Raw genomic sequence first — 20849 nt, 5'->3', positions numbered from 1 at the left:
TAAAACTCTGAAGAAAACATAGGACTTAATTTTTATAACCTTGAATTAAGCAATGGTTTCTTAGATATAACACCAAAAGCACAAGCAACAAAGGAAAAAATAGATACACTGGACTTCACAATTAAAAACTTGTATGTTTCAAATGAGGATACCATCAAAAAAAGCGAAAAGATAACCCACTGAATGGGTGAGTGCCTGTCTGCAAATGTCCCAAGTAAGTCTTATCAAAGAAGTCTGGCAGCCCTGGCCGAGGTGGCTTAGAGGTTGGAGAGTCTGCCCATCAAAGGGTCATGGGCTCAATCCCCGATCAAGGGCACATACCTGGATTGCAGATTTGTTCCCAACCCTGTCCGGGGTGCGTGTGGGGGCAACCAATCCATGTGTCTTTCTCACATCGATGTTTCTCTTCCCTTCCACTCTCCATTAAAAAAAAAAACAAAAAAAAACAATGGAAAAAAATATCCTCAAGTGAGGATTAACAAAAAGTTTGGCAAACACTGCCAGAGATTCCTAGATTTCTAGTATTCCCCCACTTTGCCTTAAGTTCAGGGTGTGGTAAGAGGGCCTATGCTCCAAAGGAGTTCAAATTACTAAACCAATCTGTTCACTCAAAAGCAGTTAAACATTACTGAGCAGGTCACAAAAGAAGATTTGGTCTTGTTCTCCACCTGAAAGGAACTTGCAATATAATGTAGTTTATTATCTTACCACCTGGAATTGCCTGGAATTTTAAATTGTGAAGCAAGTTACTGACTTCAAAAGTTGGTCTACAGAAGAGTTGTCAAAATGTGGTCCCTAAACCCAGTGGCATCAGCATCAAATTGTTAGAAATGTAAACCATCAGGCCTTACCCCAGAAGCTCTGGGGTGCGGCCCAGCATTCTGTAGTTTAGTAAGCCCTACAGGTGATTCTGATGTTCCTTGAAGTTTGGGAAACACTGGCCAAGCACAAGGCAATCTCTGCGGTTTCTCCACCATAAGGTGGAGAATATTTCCAATACTTTCCCTCCCTCCCAGTCCATTAATCTCTCCCCTCCCCACCCCATATCCAATTAATCAGATCCACAAAAATAAGCTACACATTTCAAAAAGAACATAAAACTTTATTAAGAACATCTTATATTGTCATCAGAACAGTCAAACAAATAAGGGTAAAGAAACAGGGAAACTTCATCTTCCCATGTGCTAGTGCCACCTCAGAACACTCGTGTGTGGATGGCTGGAATTACAGGTGGCAACAAATGCTCTGTATAAATAAATTCAGTCAGTAACTCATTCCCCCCTTTCTACACAGAACTAGTTTTACACTTAAAAAAAAAAGCTTTCATATAGTGCAACAACTATGAAACAAGACTTTACCTTTAGGAGCTATTTCTTAATAGAGTAAAAAGCAGTTTAGTAGCTTATGTTATTTCATATAGTATCAATTTTTAGAATGGAAAATTTTAGAAAGGACATTCTAACTTTCCCAATTAATTTGTACTTGAGTTTTTTCATTCCAAAGATTTCTCAGAACAAGTTCAATCACTAATAGATGTGTTGCTTATCTACAGTGACAACTGACAACCTAGTTTTATTTCTTTTAATTTTGCAAATCGAGGTGACGAGGTCATCCCAGCTTTTGCTGATTCTGAAGTTCTTATTGAAAAACCCTGATTCAGAGTGCATGTGAGGAGAGGTACCAGAATAGCTGCATCTGGACTGGCTTTCCTAGAGGGGAGGGTGGCTACTGAGCACAGCTGAGTTCCTCAGACTCCCAGGTTCCCCATATGGTTCTTTTACTTACTGTAGTGATGGAAGGAGCAGAGGAAACGCCATCTGTTCAAACTGCCACTCCAGACAGCTCTCTGCACTGTTTGTGGAGAAAAGAGTGATGGTATCCATTCAAACCATAGTACCCCTACTGCAAGTGTGGCGATACATTTTTCTTTTCAGGGGCCAGGCCAAACTGCACTCAAAGATGCATGGTTTGCCTCACATACACAGTGGAGAAAATGCTCATGATTTAGAATTTGGTATTACAACACCCACATCTAACCCTATTTCTTGAGAAGTAGCCTACCTTTTAAAAAAGAAGGCTATTTACTGCTAAGGCTTACCATGTTAACTATCATCATAAGGCTGAAAATGTTAACTTCTAAACCACACCATATCATTTGTGTTCACAGTTAGTGAGTTAACCAACAACCGAAGGTTTGAGGAGGATTGGTCAAAAGGTAGGAGTAGGGGGTCGGATTCAGGTTGAGTACTATCACTTATCGCAAACTGCATCAAGCTCTTTAAAAAAATAATGCATTTTTATAATAAATATTTAGAGCAGATACTGGCATTAAAATCAGTATCTAGGTCAGAAGTCTGTCTTAAATGGTGAAAATATTTCAACAAACTTCTAACAGATTCCAAAGCTTCCCAGGAGTAAACAGTTTATAAATTAGTTTTAAGTGGAAAAAAAAATATTTTGAATGAATAAATCACCACTTTAGCATATCATAAATAAGGTCAAGATGCTGAAAATAAATTAATATACAAGTTTTTGCTTTCACTTTAACAAAAAACCTAACTTACGTGCTATACTTTTATAACAGGTATAACTAGGTTTTTATAGTGGTGCATTTGTTACACACACCTGCCAAGCGGAATCTTTTTTCTTAGTAATCCAACACAGAGGAACAGAGGGACACAAGACAGACATCCCAATGTGTGAGTTTCACTGTAGCACACCATTTCCTCAGTTAGAGTGATGTTACAATGTTACAAATGCTGGTCAGGATCTACTATTACTATTAATAATTTGTCAACTACATTAACTTATGTCAATATGAACTACATCCATGGTTAAGTGGATTAGGTTCCCAGTGAGTTTTCACACAGAACCTAACTATAATTGTTTCTGTGAGAAAATGTGCCCCAACTCCCACAAGGTGACTAAAAAACTTTGGACTAGTAGCCATATATGAGCAGGGACCACTTATATGTGTCTGTTTTGGAGAAAGGTCAAACTGTTAGAAGCAGTTTCCAGAACTATTGGCTATTAAAAATAAATACTTGCCTTCTCCTTCACATATAAATTCATTTTAATTATAATCTTTAATACTGAGGAAGAAAGAGTGAAGCCATTCACACTAGTGAGACAGAACTGGCTTGTGGGATTTAAAGATGTTTTATTGACTATCTAATTTGAATCTGCTTACAACAAAAAGAAAAATGTCTACTATGTAAAGTAATGAATGAAAAAAATGTTTATCCTAAGTCATTATTGAGTACAAATCCACAGCTTAACAATATGATTTAAGAAGAAAGCAGGAGAGCATGCAACTGCTCTAACACACAGGGTTAAAATGAAAGGTAAAAGTACATTTGTTTGGTAATTCTAAATAGACAAATATAGTATTTACCAGATCGACCCTGTAGTGCAGCACTGCTTAATTTCCAAATATACAGTCATTCAGAAACCTTAAGGAAACATTAAAAATGTTCCAGACTACTTTGCTGAACATTAATGAATATTGTGTCCTTGAGATATTAGAGCTAAAAATACCATTATTTTTAAAGTTAAAGGCTATGGGAATAATAAAAGTATCATTTTGTTTCTTTTAGCCACATAGATGGCTGTTAAAGGAATCGATTATGTTAAAAGGAGACTGATATGACAAAACAAAAGCTGTCCCCTTAGTAGAATGTCAAAATTTATAACATTTCCCAAGCATTTCATATTATTCTCATCAACTATTCTAAATACTTTAATCAAGGGGGTCCCTATTTAACACTCCTCTTATTCTACACTGGCATCTGGAAGGAAACCCCTATGATGCTATTGTGGAAATGTTCTCTAAGCTCTGATTTGACCCTAAAAATGACATCCATGGTTAGTGGTACATAACTGACCTCTAAGGAACAAGGAATCGAAGGCATTGAGAGGCACACAACTGATATTTTGGTTGGGCAGAAGGGTGAAGATTAAGTTGAAACATTTAGTCCCTTCTACAATCAAGTCCTAACTATACCATAATTAAGTCTCAACCAACTCCTGATTAGCTCTTACCCTTCAGGAATTACATACAATATAGTGATTGGATACTGGAGAAAATAAAGAAAAACATTTGAAAATACATGAATAGAAACACTGAATTTCTCACAAGGCCCTGGATCAAAAAAATTTACAAAAGATCTTTTGAAAATAATCACTATTTGTGAGCTTATTAATACACAGAGATCACTTTGTTTAAACTAAGTCATGTTAACTTACCAGTAAAATAGTAAACAAACCAACATTTTAAACAATTTTATAAATTACTTGTCTTTTTTGTTGTTGTTGTTAGTGTCACTCTCTCAACAATATACAAAAATAATGCTACAGGACTATCCACCTAACCTGTCTCCATCTCCTGCAAAGTCCTGGGCCCTGGAAAGAGACTGGTCATCAATCTTCACTGTAGATGTCCCCTGCAAAGGGCAGGTGCATGTGGCTGCCAGTGACATTGGGCAATCGAGATAAGTCTGGCAGGCTCTGGATCCGGGACCTGAGTTCTTTGCGCACCAGGGAAACTCTGGCTAACTTGCGCTTGTATTCCTGTAACAGCAAGTAGTTTTCATTAGAATTCTGACAGTTCAGAGAAGTGCTATCTAGCTAATGCTCTACATAAAATCGGGTACTACACTCAGTTAATGCTGGATAAAAAAAGATGATTACAAGGTATTATCAGTACCTGTGAGTTTGTCTCCAACAGAAACCAGTTGCTTCAGGACCACAGTAGTGTTTCACAGCTATCTTAAACTACTGTTTATCTTTATCGCTACTTTAAAATGATGGTAGTTACTAGACCAACCACTAAATGTTACTTAATGTGTCAACATAGAAGCATATTATTGTAACAAATTTTATTATTTCAATTAACTGTACTTCAATATAACTCGTTTCCTTTGTAATGCTACGTATTTTACTGTCTACACTTAAAATATTTGAGAAGGGCTCCAAGGCTTCATCAACCTCACCAAAGAATTCCAATGGCACAAAAAAAGGTTAGGAAACCCTGTAAACAGCCCAAGGTAGAGCGGTACCTCAGTTTTCAAATGCAATCCATTCCAGAAGACCGTTCGAGTTCTGAAATGTTCAAAAACTGAGGGATCCACAGCCAACAGCTGGGCCTCAGGACCTTGCCCTCAGCGGAAGCCATGTGGCATGTTCAAATTCCGAGGCGGGTTTGAAAACCGAAGCATTTCCTTCTGGGTTTACAGCTTTCGTAAACCCAAATGTTCGTCAACGGAGACATTCAAAACCCGAGGGACCACTGTATCAGAGACTGGAAGCCAATTAAGATCATGTTTGGCTTACAGGGAAATGGCCCACTCTCTGTCGTGGGAGTATCTCCTTTAACTGAAGTTTCCAGAAGGGGAGGAGGTTTCTTCTATATTCCATCACCTAGTGCAGGTGGGGTGTGAAGGAGAATCTAGAAAATGGGTATTCTTCCCTCTGGAAAGACTAGACGTTTTATCTCCCTCTGACCAGGGCCGATCTCACAAACAAGACAGACCAGGTGAGTGACAAGCTTTCATTTTGGATACAAGGCCTATCCACATAGAGCAACTCTTCAGTGTTTCCCAACTCTGACTGCACATCAGAATCACCTAGTAAACTTTGGAAGAAACTCAGATTTTTTAAGAGAACTCCATCCCCATTACAAATCAATTAAATGAGAATCTTTGGGAGGGGGTCCAGAGCTTGTGAATTTTGTAAATGAGCCCCCAAATGATACTAATATACAGAATTGTGAGCCACTTCCCTACAGTTTTTCTGCCTAAAATGAAATACACCAGTAAGGTTTCTTCCTACTATTGACCCTCCTCTTTCAAAGAATAACAACTGGGGAAAGGGATTTGTCAAAATTACTGTAACTCAACTGCTGTAACAGAATGAGGGAAAGGAGGGTTCTGACGCATGGGGAACTGGGCACACTGGAAGACGAAGCAGGCAAGGTTGAGAGCTGGGTAAACCAAGGATAGCTCTGAGCAACAGGAGAGGTGTAAATTCTTGCCATGTCTTACATGTCCCTGCATTTCTAATCTATCATGAAGATCAATGAAGAGTAAATAAAAGAGAGCTTAATAGGGACCTATAATTTCAAGGCATGATTTTTCTCTTCCCTTTCCCCCTTCACCAGTGATACACACTGGAACACCAGGTAGGTTCCAGCACAGTGGTGCAGAGTGACATACAAAAGATAAGCACCGGGGTACTTTGCATAATAGATGCATACTTCTCGGTTGGGTCTCATTACACATTTCCACACTTAGCACATTTCTTCCTTAAAACATGCCAGTATGAGGGTATACATACATCTCCATCTGCCTCACAGTTCTTAGCTGAATCATTTTTGAATAAATAATACCTAAAGCACTCTGGGGTCAGCACAAAACAGTCAGGTGCTTTTCAAACATGCTAAAAGCAACTACTCTCTCTTGAGGCCAAATGTTTTGAGAAATGTCATATGTGCCTTTAGTGGTCATTACTGCCCACCTTAATTTCTAGCATCCAGATATGCTGTTCTTCAATTACTAAGATTTCTCTTAATCCTTTCATTCAAATGGTAAGTGGTGCCTGCCTGGTGTTTCTCAACGGCCCCCACACTAATGGGTCACATGTTTGATTCCAGGCCCCAGTAGGGGCATGTGCAGGAGGCAACCAATCAATGCTTCGCTCTCTCTTCCCCCTCCCTCCCTTCCACTATCTCTAAAAATCAAGGGGGAAAATATCCTTGGGAATATAGTGATAGGTGGTAATTAAAAGCCTTCAGCCAATTGACATACACTGCACACACACACACACACAAATGGTAAACATTAAAAAAGCTGCCATTTATTTAGTATCTATTATATGCTAGGCATTAAAATGACCTCGTTTAATCCTTTCAATAATCCTAGGAGAGATTATCCTTCATAAACCTGTGAAATCATACTTTTCCAAATTAGAAACAAAAGTAGTAGTCAAAAGCTTTCTGCTACTCTCATCTTAAAGACAGATTTAAGTAGCTGTGATAAACTGTTTCATGTTAGCCAGAAGATGAAACTGAATGAAACCCGGTAACTACCAAATTGTACAATCCAGGTCATAGTCCTAAAAATTTTTTAATGCATTGCTGGTGGAAATGTAAAAAGGTCCAACCAAGGTGGGGAACAATTAGGCAGTTCCTCAAAGTCACAGAGAGTTACTGTATAACCCAGCAATTCTACTTTAGGAATATACAAAGAAAAAACAAAAACCTATGTCCACACAAAAATTCATACATGAATGTTCATAGCAACATAATTTATAAGCATAAAAAAGTAGGGAAAAAATAAAATCTATCAACTGATAGAACAAAATGTGGTATATCCCTACAATGTAATATTATTTGGCCATGAAAGGAAATGAAGTACTGATATATGCTACAACACGGAATCATTGTTAAATGAAAGCCAATAGACCATATATACTGTGTGGTTCCATTTACATCAAATAGACCATATATACTGTGTGGTTCCATTTATATCAAACGTTCTGAAAAGAAAAATTTAGAGACAGGAATGAGATTTGTGGTTGCTTAGGGCTTGAGGTGGGGTGGTGTAGAAATAGGTAAGAGGTTTCCTTTAGGATAGACAAAAGTGTTCTCAAGTTATAGACTGTAGTGATAGTTCCAAAATCCTGTGAATGTACTTTAAGTGGGTAAGTTACATGGTATATAAATTACATCTCAATAAAACTGCTAAGGGGGGAGGCTTTGTGAGTTAGTCTGAGAACTTAAGTACCACTAAGAGTACTGTTTTTAACAGCAAAATGAATTCCAAGTTCTGCTACTTTACTAAGAAATTCACTTTTAAAATAAAACATATGGATAAAGGAAAAAGTGAGCTGGTATTTCCAGATGCAGTAAATACCAAGCTCAAACAATAGAAAAACTTTACATCCAATTCTAATGTGACTTCCTGGGAAGACCAATATGATATCTGTTATGCAAGTATTATAGTACCAGTGATGAACACGATGGGAAAGGGTCAAAAGCAATTCCATAGAAAATAAGCACAGCCCAGCCGAGCGTGGCTCAGCGGTTGAGCATCGACCTAGGATCCAGGAGATCGGGGTCCGATTTCCGGTCAGGGCACATGCCTGGGTTGCGGGCTAAGCAGCCAACCAATGACTCATCATTGATGTTTCTCTCTCTCTCTCCCCCCCCTTCCTTTCCTTTCTCTGAAATCAATAAAGATATGTTAAAAAAAAAGGTTTATAACTGTTTTGCATACATCACTGGCATGCGATATAGCACCTCTTTACATATCAACATTTTGGATGTCAGTTTGAGTCTTTTGATCTGAGATTCTAGCTATTATTTCAAATTATTTTTGCTTTTCAAACAAACATAGCATTATTTAATCTGACTCAAAGGTCTCAACTGACTTCACACTTCAGTCAGCAAACATGTGAGCACTTATTATGGTATGTGCTAGTCACTGTGCTGGGAACATCACTGTGCTGGAAACACAAAGATCAATCGTAATCCTTATGTTGAAGAGCACACAATTTGATGGGCAAGGAAACAATTGAGTTATTATAATAAAGTATGTGTTCCATCAGAGGCAAAAACTACTTCTATGACATACGAGGTAAAGGACATTCCCTGAGTTCAGGAAAGAGGTTCAAGGGTGAGAACACAACAGGCCAATGGAACAGCAAGAATAAAGGACACATGTGCAAAGTAAATCCCTTACCAAACATGGTCATATTTAAGTCGTGAGAGGATTAGTGTTGGTATAGAAGAGAATCTGAGAAAGAAACCCAGCTAGGATTTTACTTCAACTGTTTAGGAAAGAGAGGACTAGGGCCTGAACTAAGCCAGGAGTAAGAGCTTCACAAACTATAGTGTGTGTACAACACCTTCATTCAAAAGACAAAAAAACAATGTGCAGCAAGAAAACTCAGCAGGACTTAGTTGTAGTTATGACGTGAAATGATGAGGTTTCAGGCTCGACGAGTGGATGGATGGAGGTGCTATTATTGCAAACAACCTCAATCTAAAACCTTGAGATGTGTACGAGCCAATTAGGCTTCTATGAGTGCACGTACGGCCGTGTTTCTCCTTCATTTTCAACCATTTGCCTCACCCTTACCCTACTCTATCTTCTGTACATCCACCATCAGTCACAATTTTGTGTTTGGTTTTGTGTGTTTCAGAAAAAATGTATTTATATTGAACGTGATTTTCTGAATTATCCATCGTTATCACACTGCACCCCACGATTCCAATGTGTACCAAGAGCATGGTATGCCCCTTCCTCCCTGGTTGGGAATCATACAGGAAGAGAAGTAGGCTAACAGCAGAATGCAGAAATGTTCCCAGTGTTAAAAAGAAATGAAAAAATTAGAAAAAGTGAATTAGAAAAAAGTATCGAGCATCTATTTGGAAAATTCGGAACTTATTTCCTTAGGAAAATACTAGCTTTCCCAACAGATGCATTGGGTGTGTTCCACTATAATTCTTTGAGAACAATACTGTTTATGTTGATTATCTGAAGAACTGTCCATTATCCTTAACCAACTCAGAATATCTGCTCTCCAAATTCTTATAATTCAATGAAAAGCTGATTGTGCTATATGAAAAAGGTTCACTTAAAGCATTATGTATTTGAAAAGTTGAATGGATTCCCATGCCTTATGTGTGAGCTGCATATGGCAACTTCCTTCCAGAGCATGAAAAGGGGAGAAAGTACTAACTTCACAGTGGAGAAGCTGGCAAACACTACCCCAGCCAAGCAATCAAGGGCACATTAACACTGATGAGGCATGTTGATAGAATGTACTCTTGATAAAATGTGATGAAAATGGCACTTTACCTCTGTGGTTTTCCTTCCCAAAACACATAACTCCAGTACGGGAGAAAAACATCACACAAATCTCAATTGAGGGACAGGCTACAAAATCCCTGAGCAATATTCCCCCCAAACTATCAAGGTCATCAAACACACGGAAAGTCTAATGAAGTGCCACAGCCAATAGTCTTAAGGAGACATGACAAATGTAATGTGATATCCTAGATGGGATCCTAGAAGAATCAAATTCATGTTTCTACTTTCACTGATATTTAAATGAGAAACTAGACTTAATCACACTATCTTTATTTTCATTTTCTGTGAACTTTTAGCCTCATTCCCTTTGTATGCATTATCCAGTTACTAAAGAATCACATATCTCAGGGTCATAAAGGTCAGCTAATCTGGTGTTTCCCAAACTGGAAGTCCCATGAAACATACTGCACAAAGTTTTAATAGGCAGGCCATAAATCAGAGGTTCTGGGCTGTTTGGGAGCAAAAAAGTTTCTTTGCTACATCTCTGCTCTAATTCTCAATATGCTGATATACAAATGGAAGCTCCAAGAATGGAATCTGTTCTGTAACATTCCTCAAAATCACTATTTTTGCGAATACATACTCCCATCTCCCAGAGCTAAGTTTATATACAGACTTAGGCAAACATTAGACCCATTACTCTTGTCCTTGAACCTCTTCTTGACCACCTGCAACAGCAGCACTCCTTATTCTATCCTTCACTTGTCTGGGTATAGAATTCTAGGTTGGTGGTTTTCTTTCAACACTTTTCACCTCTCTCTCTTCTTGCTCACATGGTTCTGCTAAGTCCACTGTAATTCTTATCCTGTAGGTAAGATGCTTCTTCCCTCTGGCTTCTTTCAAGGTTTTCCCTTTGTCTTTGGTTTTCTGCAGTTTGAATATGCCTAAGAGTAGATTTTTTGGTATCCTGCCTGGCATTTGTTCTGTTTCCTGATCAGTGGTTTGATGTCTGTCAATTCTGGGAATCCTTGGCCATTACTACTTCAAATATTTCTTCTGCTTCATTTGTTCTCCTAGTATTTCAAGAGCATGTGTGCTACGCCTTTCCATATTGTCCTACAAATCTTGAATGTTCTGGGGTTGAGTTTTTGTGTGTGTGTTTTTTGTGCTTCAGTTTGGGAAGTTTCTATCAATTTATCATCAAGCTCACTAAGTTTTTCCTCAGCACTGTCCAGTATATTGAGGTCACCATCAAAGGCTCTCTTCATTTGTCAGTGTTTTTTTAAAAAATTTCTAGCATTTGATTTTCTTTAACCATTTCCACTTCTCTACTTAAATGTTTTTGCACGGTGTCTACTTTTCCATTAATTAGTTAGATTCCTGGTCTGCTAATTCCAAAATTTGTGTCATAAATGAGCCCGTTTCTCACATTAAAAAAAATCTCTGCAGACTGTTGCTTGCCTTTTGGTATGCCTTATAACTTTTTTGAAAGCTGAAAATGATTATCAGGTAATAAGAACTGAGGAAAATTAGTCCAGATTGTGAGGTTTTGTTAATCTGTGAGGGGTTGGGCTGCGTTTAAGGAGATGGCAGAGGCTGAAACTCATTACTTTTTTCTCATCAGGCAGTTCTAACTGGCAGAACGGTCTTGTCACATGTAATACATCCACTGTTCCTTTTGCTCTTATGTAAACCCATCTCCTCTTCTGACAGCTTTCAAAGCATCTGAAGACAGCACATACATAACTCATGCTTATCCCCAAGTCTGATCTCTGATATTCCCAATTCCTTCAACTGTTCTAAGGCAGTTTCCATTTCTTTTGCCATCCTGGTCCTTGCCTCTGGATACACTGTATGTTAATTCCTTTTACTAATGTGGAACCCAGAACTGAACACAGAAATCTAGCTGTGGTTTCACCAGTATTCAATGAAAGCTGACTGTAGCCTACCACTGTTTATAGCAGCTATGTCACCTTGCTAACAGCTACATGACCAGAGCTTTCTCCCGTGAAGTGATGCCAAGTCAAGTCCTGACCATATTGATACAGTTAACTTAGAGGACTCTAAATGTAGTTATCGACAGCGGAAGCTTTAAGTGGAGAAAGAGGATGATGAAAGCAATACCAGACTCATATTGATCCTATTGTATCTGCAATGGTTATGAACCAATAGATCATTAAACTGCGAGCCATGAGTATCAAAGACAACCCTAATTCGACCAAAGTTATAAGCAAATGTGCACATATGTACATTCTTCAAAGCCACTGGCAACTCAAAGGTTAAGAATGCCCATATTGTTCTTGTATTCAATAATCTTTCTGATGCTTTGTGCACACAAATACATTTTCAAATCACACTACATTTAGCTATACATATTCCCAAATCAAAAGGTTAACTAAAATCTCATTAGGAATTACAATATAAAACATATTACTGTAGGATGTGTCCAGCATTTAATAAGTTATTAAAATTTACCATGTACTAAAGCAGCCTACTTAATATTTGTGCATTTTATTGCATGTAAATTGTCTCAACTTTAAAATGTATTAGGTTTATAAATCCTTAAAAACTCCCAAAGAATTTACTTTATATTGGCATAAGATGACTGGCTCTTAGAAAGATTCCAAGAACAGAACAGGCTTTGCTATGAAGCAATGACTTTCTCCATAACCTGATCTAAATATAACCGGATCTGAGAAATGTTTTACAAAGAATTCTTGCTTTAGGAAATTAAGCCTGAGAGAATGCTATGAGATCATGCTAGTCCAAAAGACACAGGCTCTCCTTAAAATCTTGATTAAGTACGTAAGAGGTTCACATTTTGCTTGAACAAATCTGATATGTGCAGATATAAAAAAGGCAATTTCTAGTTCTGGCATGAATTCTTACTTCAAAAATGATGAACACATAAATCAATAACATGGTATAGTTGCCAATAATACCAGTCCCCCAATAAATGACATTGGCGTACCGAAGGAGCTGGACTTACAGGCAACAAGGACTTCTGTGATACAAATATTGTCCAATATTCTTGACAGCAAACATTCCCCCACTAATTTGTCACAGACTTAGTTCCTTTAATAGGTCCAGTAAGCATAACTTATTTGTCCCAATGTGGAGAAACAGATCTCATCTTTTTAAAAAGTTCCACTCCTATTTGAAATGAAGGAAACAAAAGATACAATACATACTGGCTAGCTAAAATGTTAAGTTAAAAAACCTGTTTAAAAAAGATGAAATTGAATACATAGAACTATTAAAACAAAAAAACAAGAGTGGGACAAAATACATCAAAATACTGTTTTCAGTGGTTAATGTAAACTTGTGATTTTCGTTTTGCCTTTTTGGTTATTTTCCAAGTTTTCTACAATAAGCATATACTGTTTTTATGTTGGTAGAGTTTTGGGGGGAAAGGCAAGGAAAGAAAATTTTAACTCTACCTATTGCTTTTATAAGTTGAATTAAACTGGAGTACTTAGAAGTTCCCAACTGTAAGAAATAGGGAAAAAAGTTAAAAGCACTGAATTTTAGAGATTAGGTATTATAGATGAGGAAAAAATGGGCTCAGTATCAATTTCTTCAAGTTCACACAGTAAGTTCTAGAACCTAATTATCACTTCATTATTCTAATCCGTACTCCATACTCACTGAAGACTAACCAATATAAAGATCCAAGTAGGATGCAAATCTGTACAGAGTATGGCTATAACAGTTTTTAAATTATATTTTCTTTAAAAAATGTTTTGAACGTGTAACTTTAAAAAGAAATATCAAAATGTTATCAGGAGCTAAGTTATTTTAATGCTTCATTTTAATATATTTTCAAATTTCCTTTGAATCTATTAATATTTCTATGCCTCAAGTGTTCTCATTCACAAAGCAGGTATAATAGAATCTACCTTACACAGTGGTAAATAAAAATAAAATTAGCCCTGGCCGGTGTGGCTTAGTTGGTTGGAGCGTCGTCCTGAACACTGGAAGGTGAAGGGTTTGATTCCGGGTCGGAGCACATACTGGAGGCAACCGACTGACGTTTCTCTCTCAAACCAATTTAGAAACCTGAAAAACAGAATTAGTACTTAGAGCAGAGCCCTGACACAGAGTAAATAACATTATTATAAAATATTTAAATTATCTCACCTACAACGGAGTTTAAGTACAACAGTAGGGTTTCATAACACGCATTACACTGGTAATTTTTCACCCACATGATGTATGGAAATGTTTCCTGTATGTGGTACTGAGAGATTTCATTCAAGAGACTGGGGAGTACTGAGAATCTAAAAACTACTAAGTTATCAGAGGCTCCAAGAACGGTTTCTTGATGAACAGTTTTGTTTTCATTTTGACTACAGAAGCTCAAGTGAAAAGACATGGTACTCAATTAGTCGCAAGGGGCAAAAAAATGGGAGTGCATGTAGAATAAAATCTAGCAGGAAAGCCCAAGCTGACATCCTAGAACTCACTCTACCTCAATAGCACTAGAAATAAAGAGCTTCCACTCCTCCCTGAAGATGGTAAGTTCTCAGACAGGTCTAGGTAGGTTAGTAGGTGAGGAAAATGGGTCATCTGGCACACCTGATCCCAGCTGCTGGATGGGACACCACAGTAAACTCAGGCAGGCAGGAAGAGAACAGTACTATTTGTTCCTCTCTACCTTCTTTCCTTTTCCGTTTTCCTTCTGCCCATCTTTTCTCTCTTCTTTACTTTTTGTTCCCTGGCTTCCCCCTGTGTTCTGTCAAGGGAAACTCTTAACACTGCCCTCATTTACAACTGTACTGTGAAGTTTTCAGTTCTGCATTATCTACAGGACATCTCCAACATTCCACAAAGTTCATTTGGTGTGAAATGTATATGCACTGTATATACCAATATACCTTACACACACTACTCATATACACTATATACAGATCATCCTGAACAGCTTTCTTGACACCAAATTCAGGCTTTCGCACATTAGTTAGCAAACCGGTCAAAGCTATCCCGATGATGCTACAGACAGCGTTTCAGTTTTGCACAGCAATCTGTGGTTATGTGGGTGCTGTCATGCTACTTGTGATAAGCAACAGGGATAGAAATCAGACATCCTAAAAGTGGGAAATGCTTAGGTTCACTCAGATACTCCCTAGACTTCAGAGCTGGATGACTGCATGTATGTTCCATACTAAAAAAAACTGAGAACACAGTATTATAACTCTAAATTGGGATTCAACGTAAAAAAAATTCCAGTGACCCAAATGCAAAGGAAATTTTACAAATTCAAAGATGAGAATATTGTTTTTGCACATTTCATTGAAAAACAAGAGATAGCAAATGTACACATCTTTTGCTTGACAGACTGAAGGAAAGTTAAGGGAACTGGCAACCAAAATCAGCACCCCAATCTCCAGTTCAGTACGCTAAACACTTAATCCTTCCCAACCTGAAGATCAGTTCTTCCTACTAAATGTTATTTCTTTGTAGCCAAGAGAATGATGTACTATTGTTTAAAAATTACTGTTTATATTTAATAATTAGACTAATTCTACATCTCAAATAATGCAGAGGAGCTTAAAAAACATCAATAACTATAGTAAGGAATTTTGTAAAAAAAGTCTGGGGGAAATTGTCCCATATATGATTTTGCTGTCAAAATTTAGTATAATTTATTTTTATTCAGTTTTAGAAATGCATTATGTGCCAAGATGGGGCACTTCATTAGCACACACTTTCAGTTTTCCAAAATCCCACAAAGTATGTCAGCTGTTCCACTGTTCCTCTCCTTTGCTCTCATTTCACCGCCATTATAGCTTTGATGCCATTGCTTATATTGCTTCTTCGCTTACTGCCTAGAATTCACAAACATTCCTTTGTTAATCAGAATAAAAAAGTACAGACCCGTACACCTAAAACTAATACAAAATAATACTGAATGTAAACTGTAAATGAAAAGAAAAAAAGCACAGGGCTTTTCATAATGTGGCTGTGATGACACCATTTTCTGATGGATACTAATTAGGGGTGAGATCTTCAGGTATTTGGACATGCACAGTAACCTGTATTTAACACTTCCTTCAACAAATGTTTATTAAACACCTACTATGTGCTAGGCACTGATGAACAAGACAGGTAAGATCTGCTAGGCGGTTTTTTAATAGTTTATATTACTTTGCTGGTTTTCCTATGAACTGTTGCCTTGGGGAAAGTTCTTCCCTCTGAGTCTGCTGTCCTATGTATTATCTTTCTGAAAATGCATGGTGGTTCCAGTGATGTTATCTTTATGCAACTACACACTGTATGCACTACCTGCTTTGGTTGTCATTAGACAAGATCCAACATGGATTATACCAGGGACTGGTTTTCCAGACACAGGTGATCCTCATCACTCCTGAGGCTTACCAGCCTGGAGGGGACACTGTGCGTTTCCTCTGCTCCAAGCTCTCGTACAGACATAGACTCCTCATGACTGCTACCTGGCCCAAGAGGGAGGAATGCACAAGAATTGACCCGTTTCCACTGCCATAACCTTAGTCACTGTGGGCTGCTTCAGCCTCCTGCTTCAAGGTGTTCCACTTCTGAGCACAAAGCATTTGTGTAAGTGCGTCCACCTTTAGGAAGGTACATGCCAGGATATGGTTGCTTTCTTCAATTCATCTCTGTCAGTAATCCATCTAAGAATACGGCGATTTGGGGGAGTGGGGGGGATCCAGAGCATTCTTTCTCTTACAAGAGCAGAGGTATTACATATACCTTATATAGTAAATGTGATTTCTTAATTTCCTATCTATTTCTCCATTTTACCTATACTTATCTTTTAAGTAATCTTTATCAATCACCACGAACAGCATTTATGAGACAGTGGAAACGTTCTGCATCTGTACTATCCAACAAAGTAGCCAAGAGCCACATGTGGCTACTGAGCATTTGAAATATGGCTAGGGCTTAGAATTTAAATGTTATTCAATTTTATTTTATTTAATTTTTAATCCTCACCTGAGGATATTTTTTCCATTGCTTTTCAGAAAGTGGAAGGGGGAGGAGGAGAAGGGGAGAGAGAAAAACACTGAATTGAGAGACATCGATTGGTTGCCTCCGGCATGTGCCCAAACCGGGACGAGGGATGGAGCCTGCAACCAGGTATGTGCCCCTGGATGGAATCGAACCTGGGACCCTTCAGTCCGCAGGCTGATGCTCTATCCACTGAGCCAAACTGGCTAGGACTGTTATTCAATTTGAATTAACTTACACAGAACATGTGGCTAGTGGCCACCTATTGAACAATGCAGCTCTGTATCTCTACACTTCACCTCAACCCCTCCATTTCATCTGTCTCTCATTCCATTTTTTTCTCTCATCCCATTTAACCCATCATATCTCTTTATATATTTATGTAACAAATATGTAACATAATATATATCTCTATATACATCTTTATTACATAATTAGATACAGACTATAATAGGTTTTATATATTTCTTTACTATATTTTAGTATATATTTTCTCTAAGTTCTAAGAGAAGGGAAAAGCTGCCAGTCTAACATCTTAAAAAAGTCAAGGATAGAATGTCTAAGACTGAGAAAGGATCTAAGGACCTATTCTGCTTTTGTTTTCTCAACAGAATAGAATGAAAATCTCAATCAGGCAAGGAAATAATGTGAACAACACAGTTTAATTAAATCGAAGTCTCTCAACATAATCAATTACATTCCAGAACCCTGGGATAAAAGGTAGGAAACACTTTACACTAATTTGATTTCTGAGACAATTACTTCCAAGAAATCATGAACTATCGATAGGGTGAACAGCAGCACATACTGTACCTAATTTTGAAGAGGTAGATTCTATAAATAACAAGCCCAATGCAGGTAAGTCAGAATCTCAGAAAATGATTAACGAACTATTTAAAAAACATAGGAATCCAGGTGAAATCATGGAGATGCCAAGAATTTAAACACTTTCCTTTTGAGAAAAACTATAGATAATAAAATACTGCAGGCATCTTACACTCTTTTAGATTACTTCTATAAATAAAACACACAATTCACTGGTTAAATGATAAGACATATACAAGCTAGCTAGAAAACCTTCAAGTTTTTTTTTGTTTTGGGTTGGAACTTCAGAGGTACTTCCTTACTTTGCCCAATGCCACTAAGCTAGTAAGTGGCGAAGCCAGAATTTCAATGGAAGCGATCCAGCTTCAAAGTGCCCACTCCTCACCACAAAGCCAAACTGCCTCTTGATGTGCTTATTAATCCAAGACCAAAGTCAACCAACAATTATCTCTTCAACACATAAAAAATATTTTTATCTGTAACTTAGAATATATCCTCAAGAATTTTGCAAAAGAAACAAAACCAAGAGAGCCAGACAAGAAATAACAAGTTTTTAAACAACTCTACAGGCTGAAACACTGACTCAAGAATGTAATAAAAATACATACATTTTAAAAAATAATTATATAAGAATCTGATAAACAAATCCAAGATGAAGAATGACTAATATTGCCAAAAAACATTTTTTTTTAGGTAGTCCCAACATTAGCATAAACAAAGCCAGTGCCACATTGTCAAAGGATGTATTATGTAGTATGTATGGAAGAATAAAAAATATAAAGACTCATATATTATAGATCTTTTCTCAAAGCCCAAACTTTCATCAAACATACACTTTCAAGTATTTACTTGCATAATTCCTAAACTCATTGATTAGGAAAAGTGAAAGTGGGAACTGAAAACGCTTTAAGCATTCATTTGCCAGCAATAGAAGAATATAAGAAGCTAACCAACAGAGAAACAAATTAAGGTTTATAAAAAGTAGACAGTAGCTAATTAAACATTAAACAGGATCAAACACTCCTGCACACTTCACCAGGCTTTGGAGGCATGATCATTGTACAGTCATTACGGACATTTATACTGCAGATTCTCCTATAAGCCACTTTAACAAGGCAACCTGCACCTGCTGGACTCCCAGCAGCATGGGGAGGATCCAGGGACCACAATAACTACAGGGTAGTGGACAGTGTGACTGATGTGCCAGCAAACTAGAGGCAAGGTTCCAATCAGGTCTGAGCTGACTTGGCAAACTCACAAAACTCTAGCACGAAGAGCTTCTCTGACTCATTCCCTCCCAACTTGCCCTGGAACTGTAGAATCTGTGCACTAGCCAAGTAAAATCTATAGTAAGTCCTTTATTTCAACAAAAACCCATTAAAATCTGACAAAACAATCCCCACTCCCAACTTTAAACTAAGCATGCTGTAAATAAATACAATAAATACAACAAATATAACAGCAACAACAAAAGTCTATGAAAAATATTGAAGGAAATAAGGATGAGAAAACATGAGTAACATGGAGTAGGTTCAGAAGAGTCAATATATAGTAACAGAAAATTAAACCAAAACTAAGAAATTGAGAAACAAACATAAAAAGCAACTTAGGCTCAATAAAAGGGTGCATCAAATCACGCAAAATTAATGAAACACTAATATCCAAGATATGTGCCAAAGTGTTAAATGGGTAGGAGAAAGGGAAAAAAATACAGTAGATATGCCAAAAGAAAAAAAGTGTTGTTTCTGCCTTGGCTGGTGTGGCTCAGTCGGTTGAGTATTGTCCCATGCACGAAATGGTCACAGGTTCGATTCCCTGTCAGGGCACATTCCCAGGTTGTGGGCTTGACCCCAGTAGGAGGCAGCCAATTGCTGTTTTTCCCTTCCCTCTCCCGCTCTAAAAAAAAAAAATCAATGAAAACATTTAAAAAGTGTTGTTCCTGGGTGAGCAGAATGGAAGCCCCTCTCAGACATGCACATATGAGGACTTGCACTACTTATGTTACTCTTCATGACCTGTGCATCTCTGTCCTTTATTTTGATATAGTTGACTGGAATAGCTTTTCAAGTAAACTTTTTAATGATAAATAACACATGAATGATGGCAATCAAACAATAAGAAAAATATGATTCAATATTTTACAAACAAAATTGGTAAGGAAAGGGAAGAGAGAAACTTTAAAAAGGGCTATTATTTCAATGTATGTATTTTCAGTATCAATAGTAGGCTGCAGTTTTATTCTTTTATTCTGGATTTCTGCTATTTTCCCCAATGCATGAATATGAGTGTGCACACACATATAAATATATACAAACAGAAATAACAAGTGTGGGCAAGGATGTGGAGAAATTGGAACCATGAGCATTGTTACAAATGTAAAATGATGCAGCCACTACGGATAGTATGGTACAGGTACAGCAGTTTCTTAAAAAACTGAAAATAGAATTACCACATGATCCAGCACATGAAAAACCAAAGTTCTTTCTCTAACAGAGCTCAAATTCTGCAGGTACAGATGATACCTAAGTATATGGACATTAAAAATTTCAAATAGTAAGTACCATGAAAAACAAAAAAAACACACAAAATGACAATGTGATACAGTGGACGGTAAGAAGGCAGGAGAAAGGCCAGGTGGAACCAAATGAAAGGGGTTGAGGAGCACCCTGAAGAGGTGACAAAGGAACATAAACATGAATGAAAAGCGGAACCAGTGAGGATGAGGAGAGCGTTCCAGCCACTCGGTTAGCTTTTGGCAAAGAAAAACCCTGATGTGAGAACATACTTCATTTGCTTGAAGAACAAAATGGATGTCTGTGAGATTGCACGAGATAAGGCTGAAGGGGGCTCATGCCACAGTGAGTTTAAAGATCCAAAAGTGTGATGGGAAACATTGGAGAGTTTTAAACAGGGATAAGATGAGAACTGATTTCTTCTTAAAAGATCAATCTGGCTGCAGTGATGTAGAAAGTTAAGAGGGAACAGGAAGATCAGTTAACAATCGAGGCATTGTACAACTACTCAGACAAGGGTGGTTTGGCAGAAGTTATGAAAGACATTCAACTGACACTTGAACAACAAAGGCATTATGGGTGACCAAAACCCACGCAGTCAGAAGTCTGCACATAACTTCTGGCACCCTCCAAGTCCTATAAGGGGACCCGCATAGTTCAAACCTGTGTTGTTCAGGAGTCAACAGTTCTATTGAATAAAACACAAAAGGGC

The 20849-nt window shown here is 37.6% G+C and overlaps 1 protein-coding gene across 2 annotated transcripts in view; it reads right to left on the bottom strand.

Annotated features, from left to right (window-relative positions):
- Window positions 1-1084: 1084 nt before the first annotated feature.
- Window positions 1085-20849, bottom strand: part of RPRD1A (regulation of nuclear pre-mRNA domain containing 1A) — a 53409-nt gene continuing 33644 nt past the window's right edge. Inside the window, exons 7-8 of one of the 2 annotated variants that reach the window (XM_081149838.1) lie at window positions 4372-4569; window positions 1085-1851 (exon numbers count right to left, since the gene is read on the bottom strand). In XM_081149838.1, coding sequence (XP_081005964.1) covers window positions 4420-4569 — 150 coding nt within the window. In that variant the 3' untranslated portion in view covers window positions 1085-1851; window positions 4372-4419. Of the gene's footprint in view, window positions 4570-20849 lie in introns of both variants that reach the window. The other variant, XM_081149837.1, reaches the window with a different exon arrangement.

The sequence above is a fragment of the Miniopterus schreibersii genome (genome assembly GCF_964146895.1).
Source record: "Miniopterus schreibersii genome assembly, chromosome: 10".
NCBI lineage: Eukaryota > Metazoa > Chordata > Mammalia > Chiroptera > Miniopteridae > Miniopterus > Miniopterus schreibersii.
The sequence above is the reverse complement of the archived record's forward strand: the minus strand, read 5'-3'. Positions and strand labels throughout refer to the sequence as shown.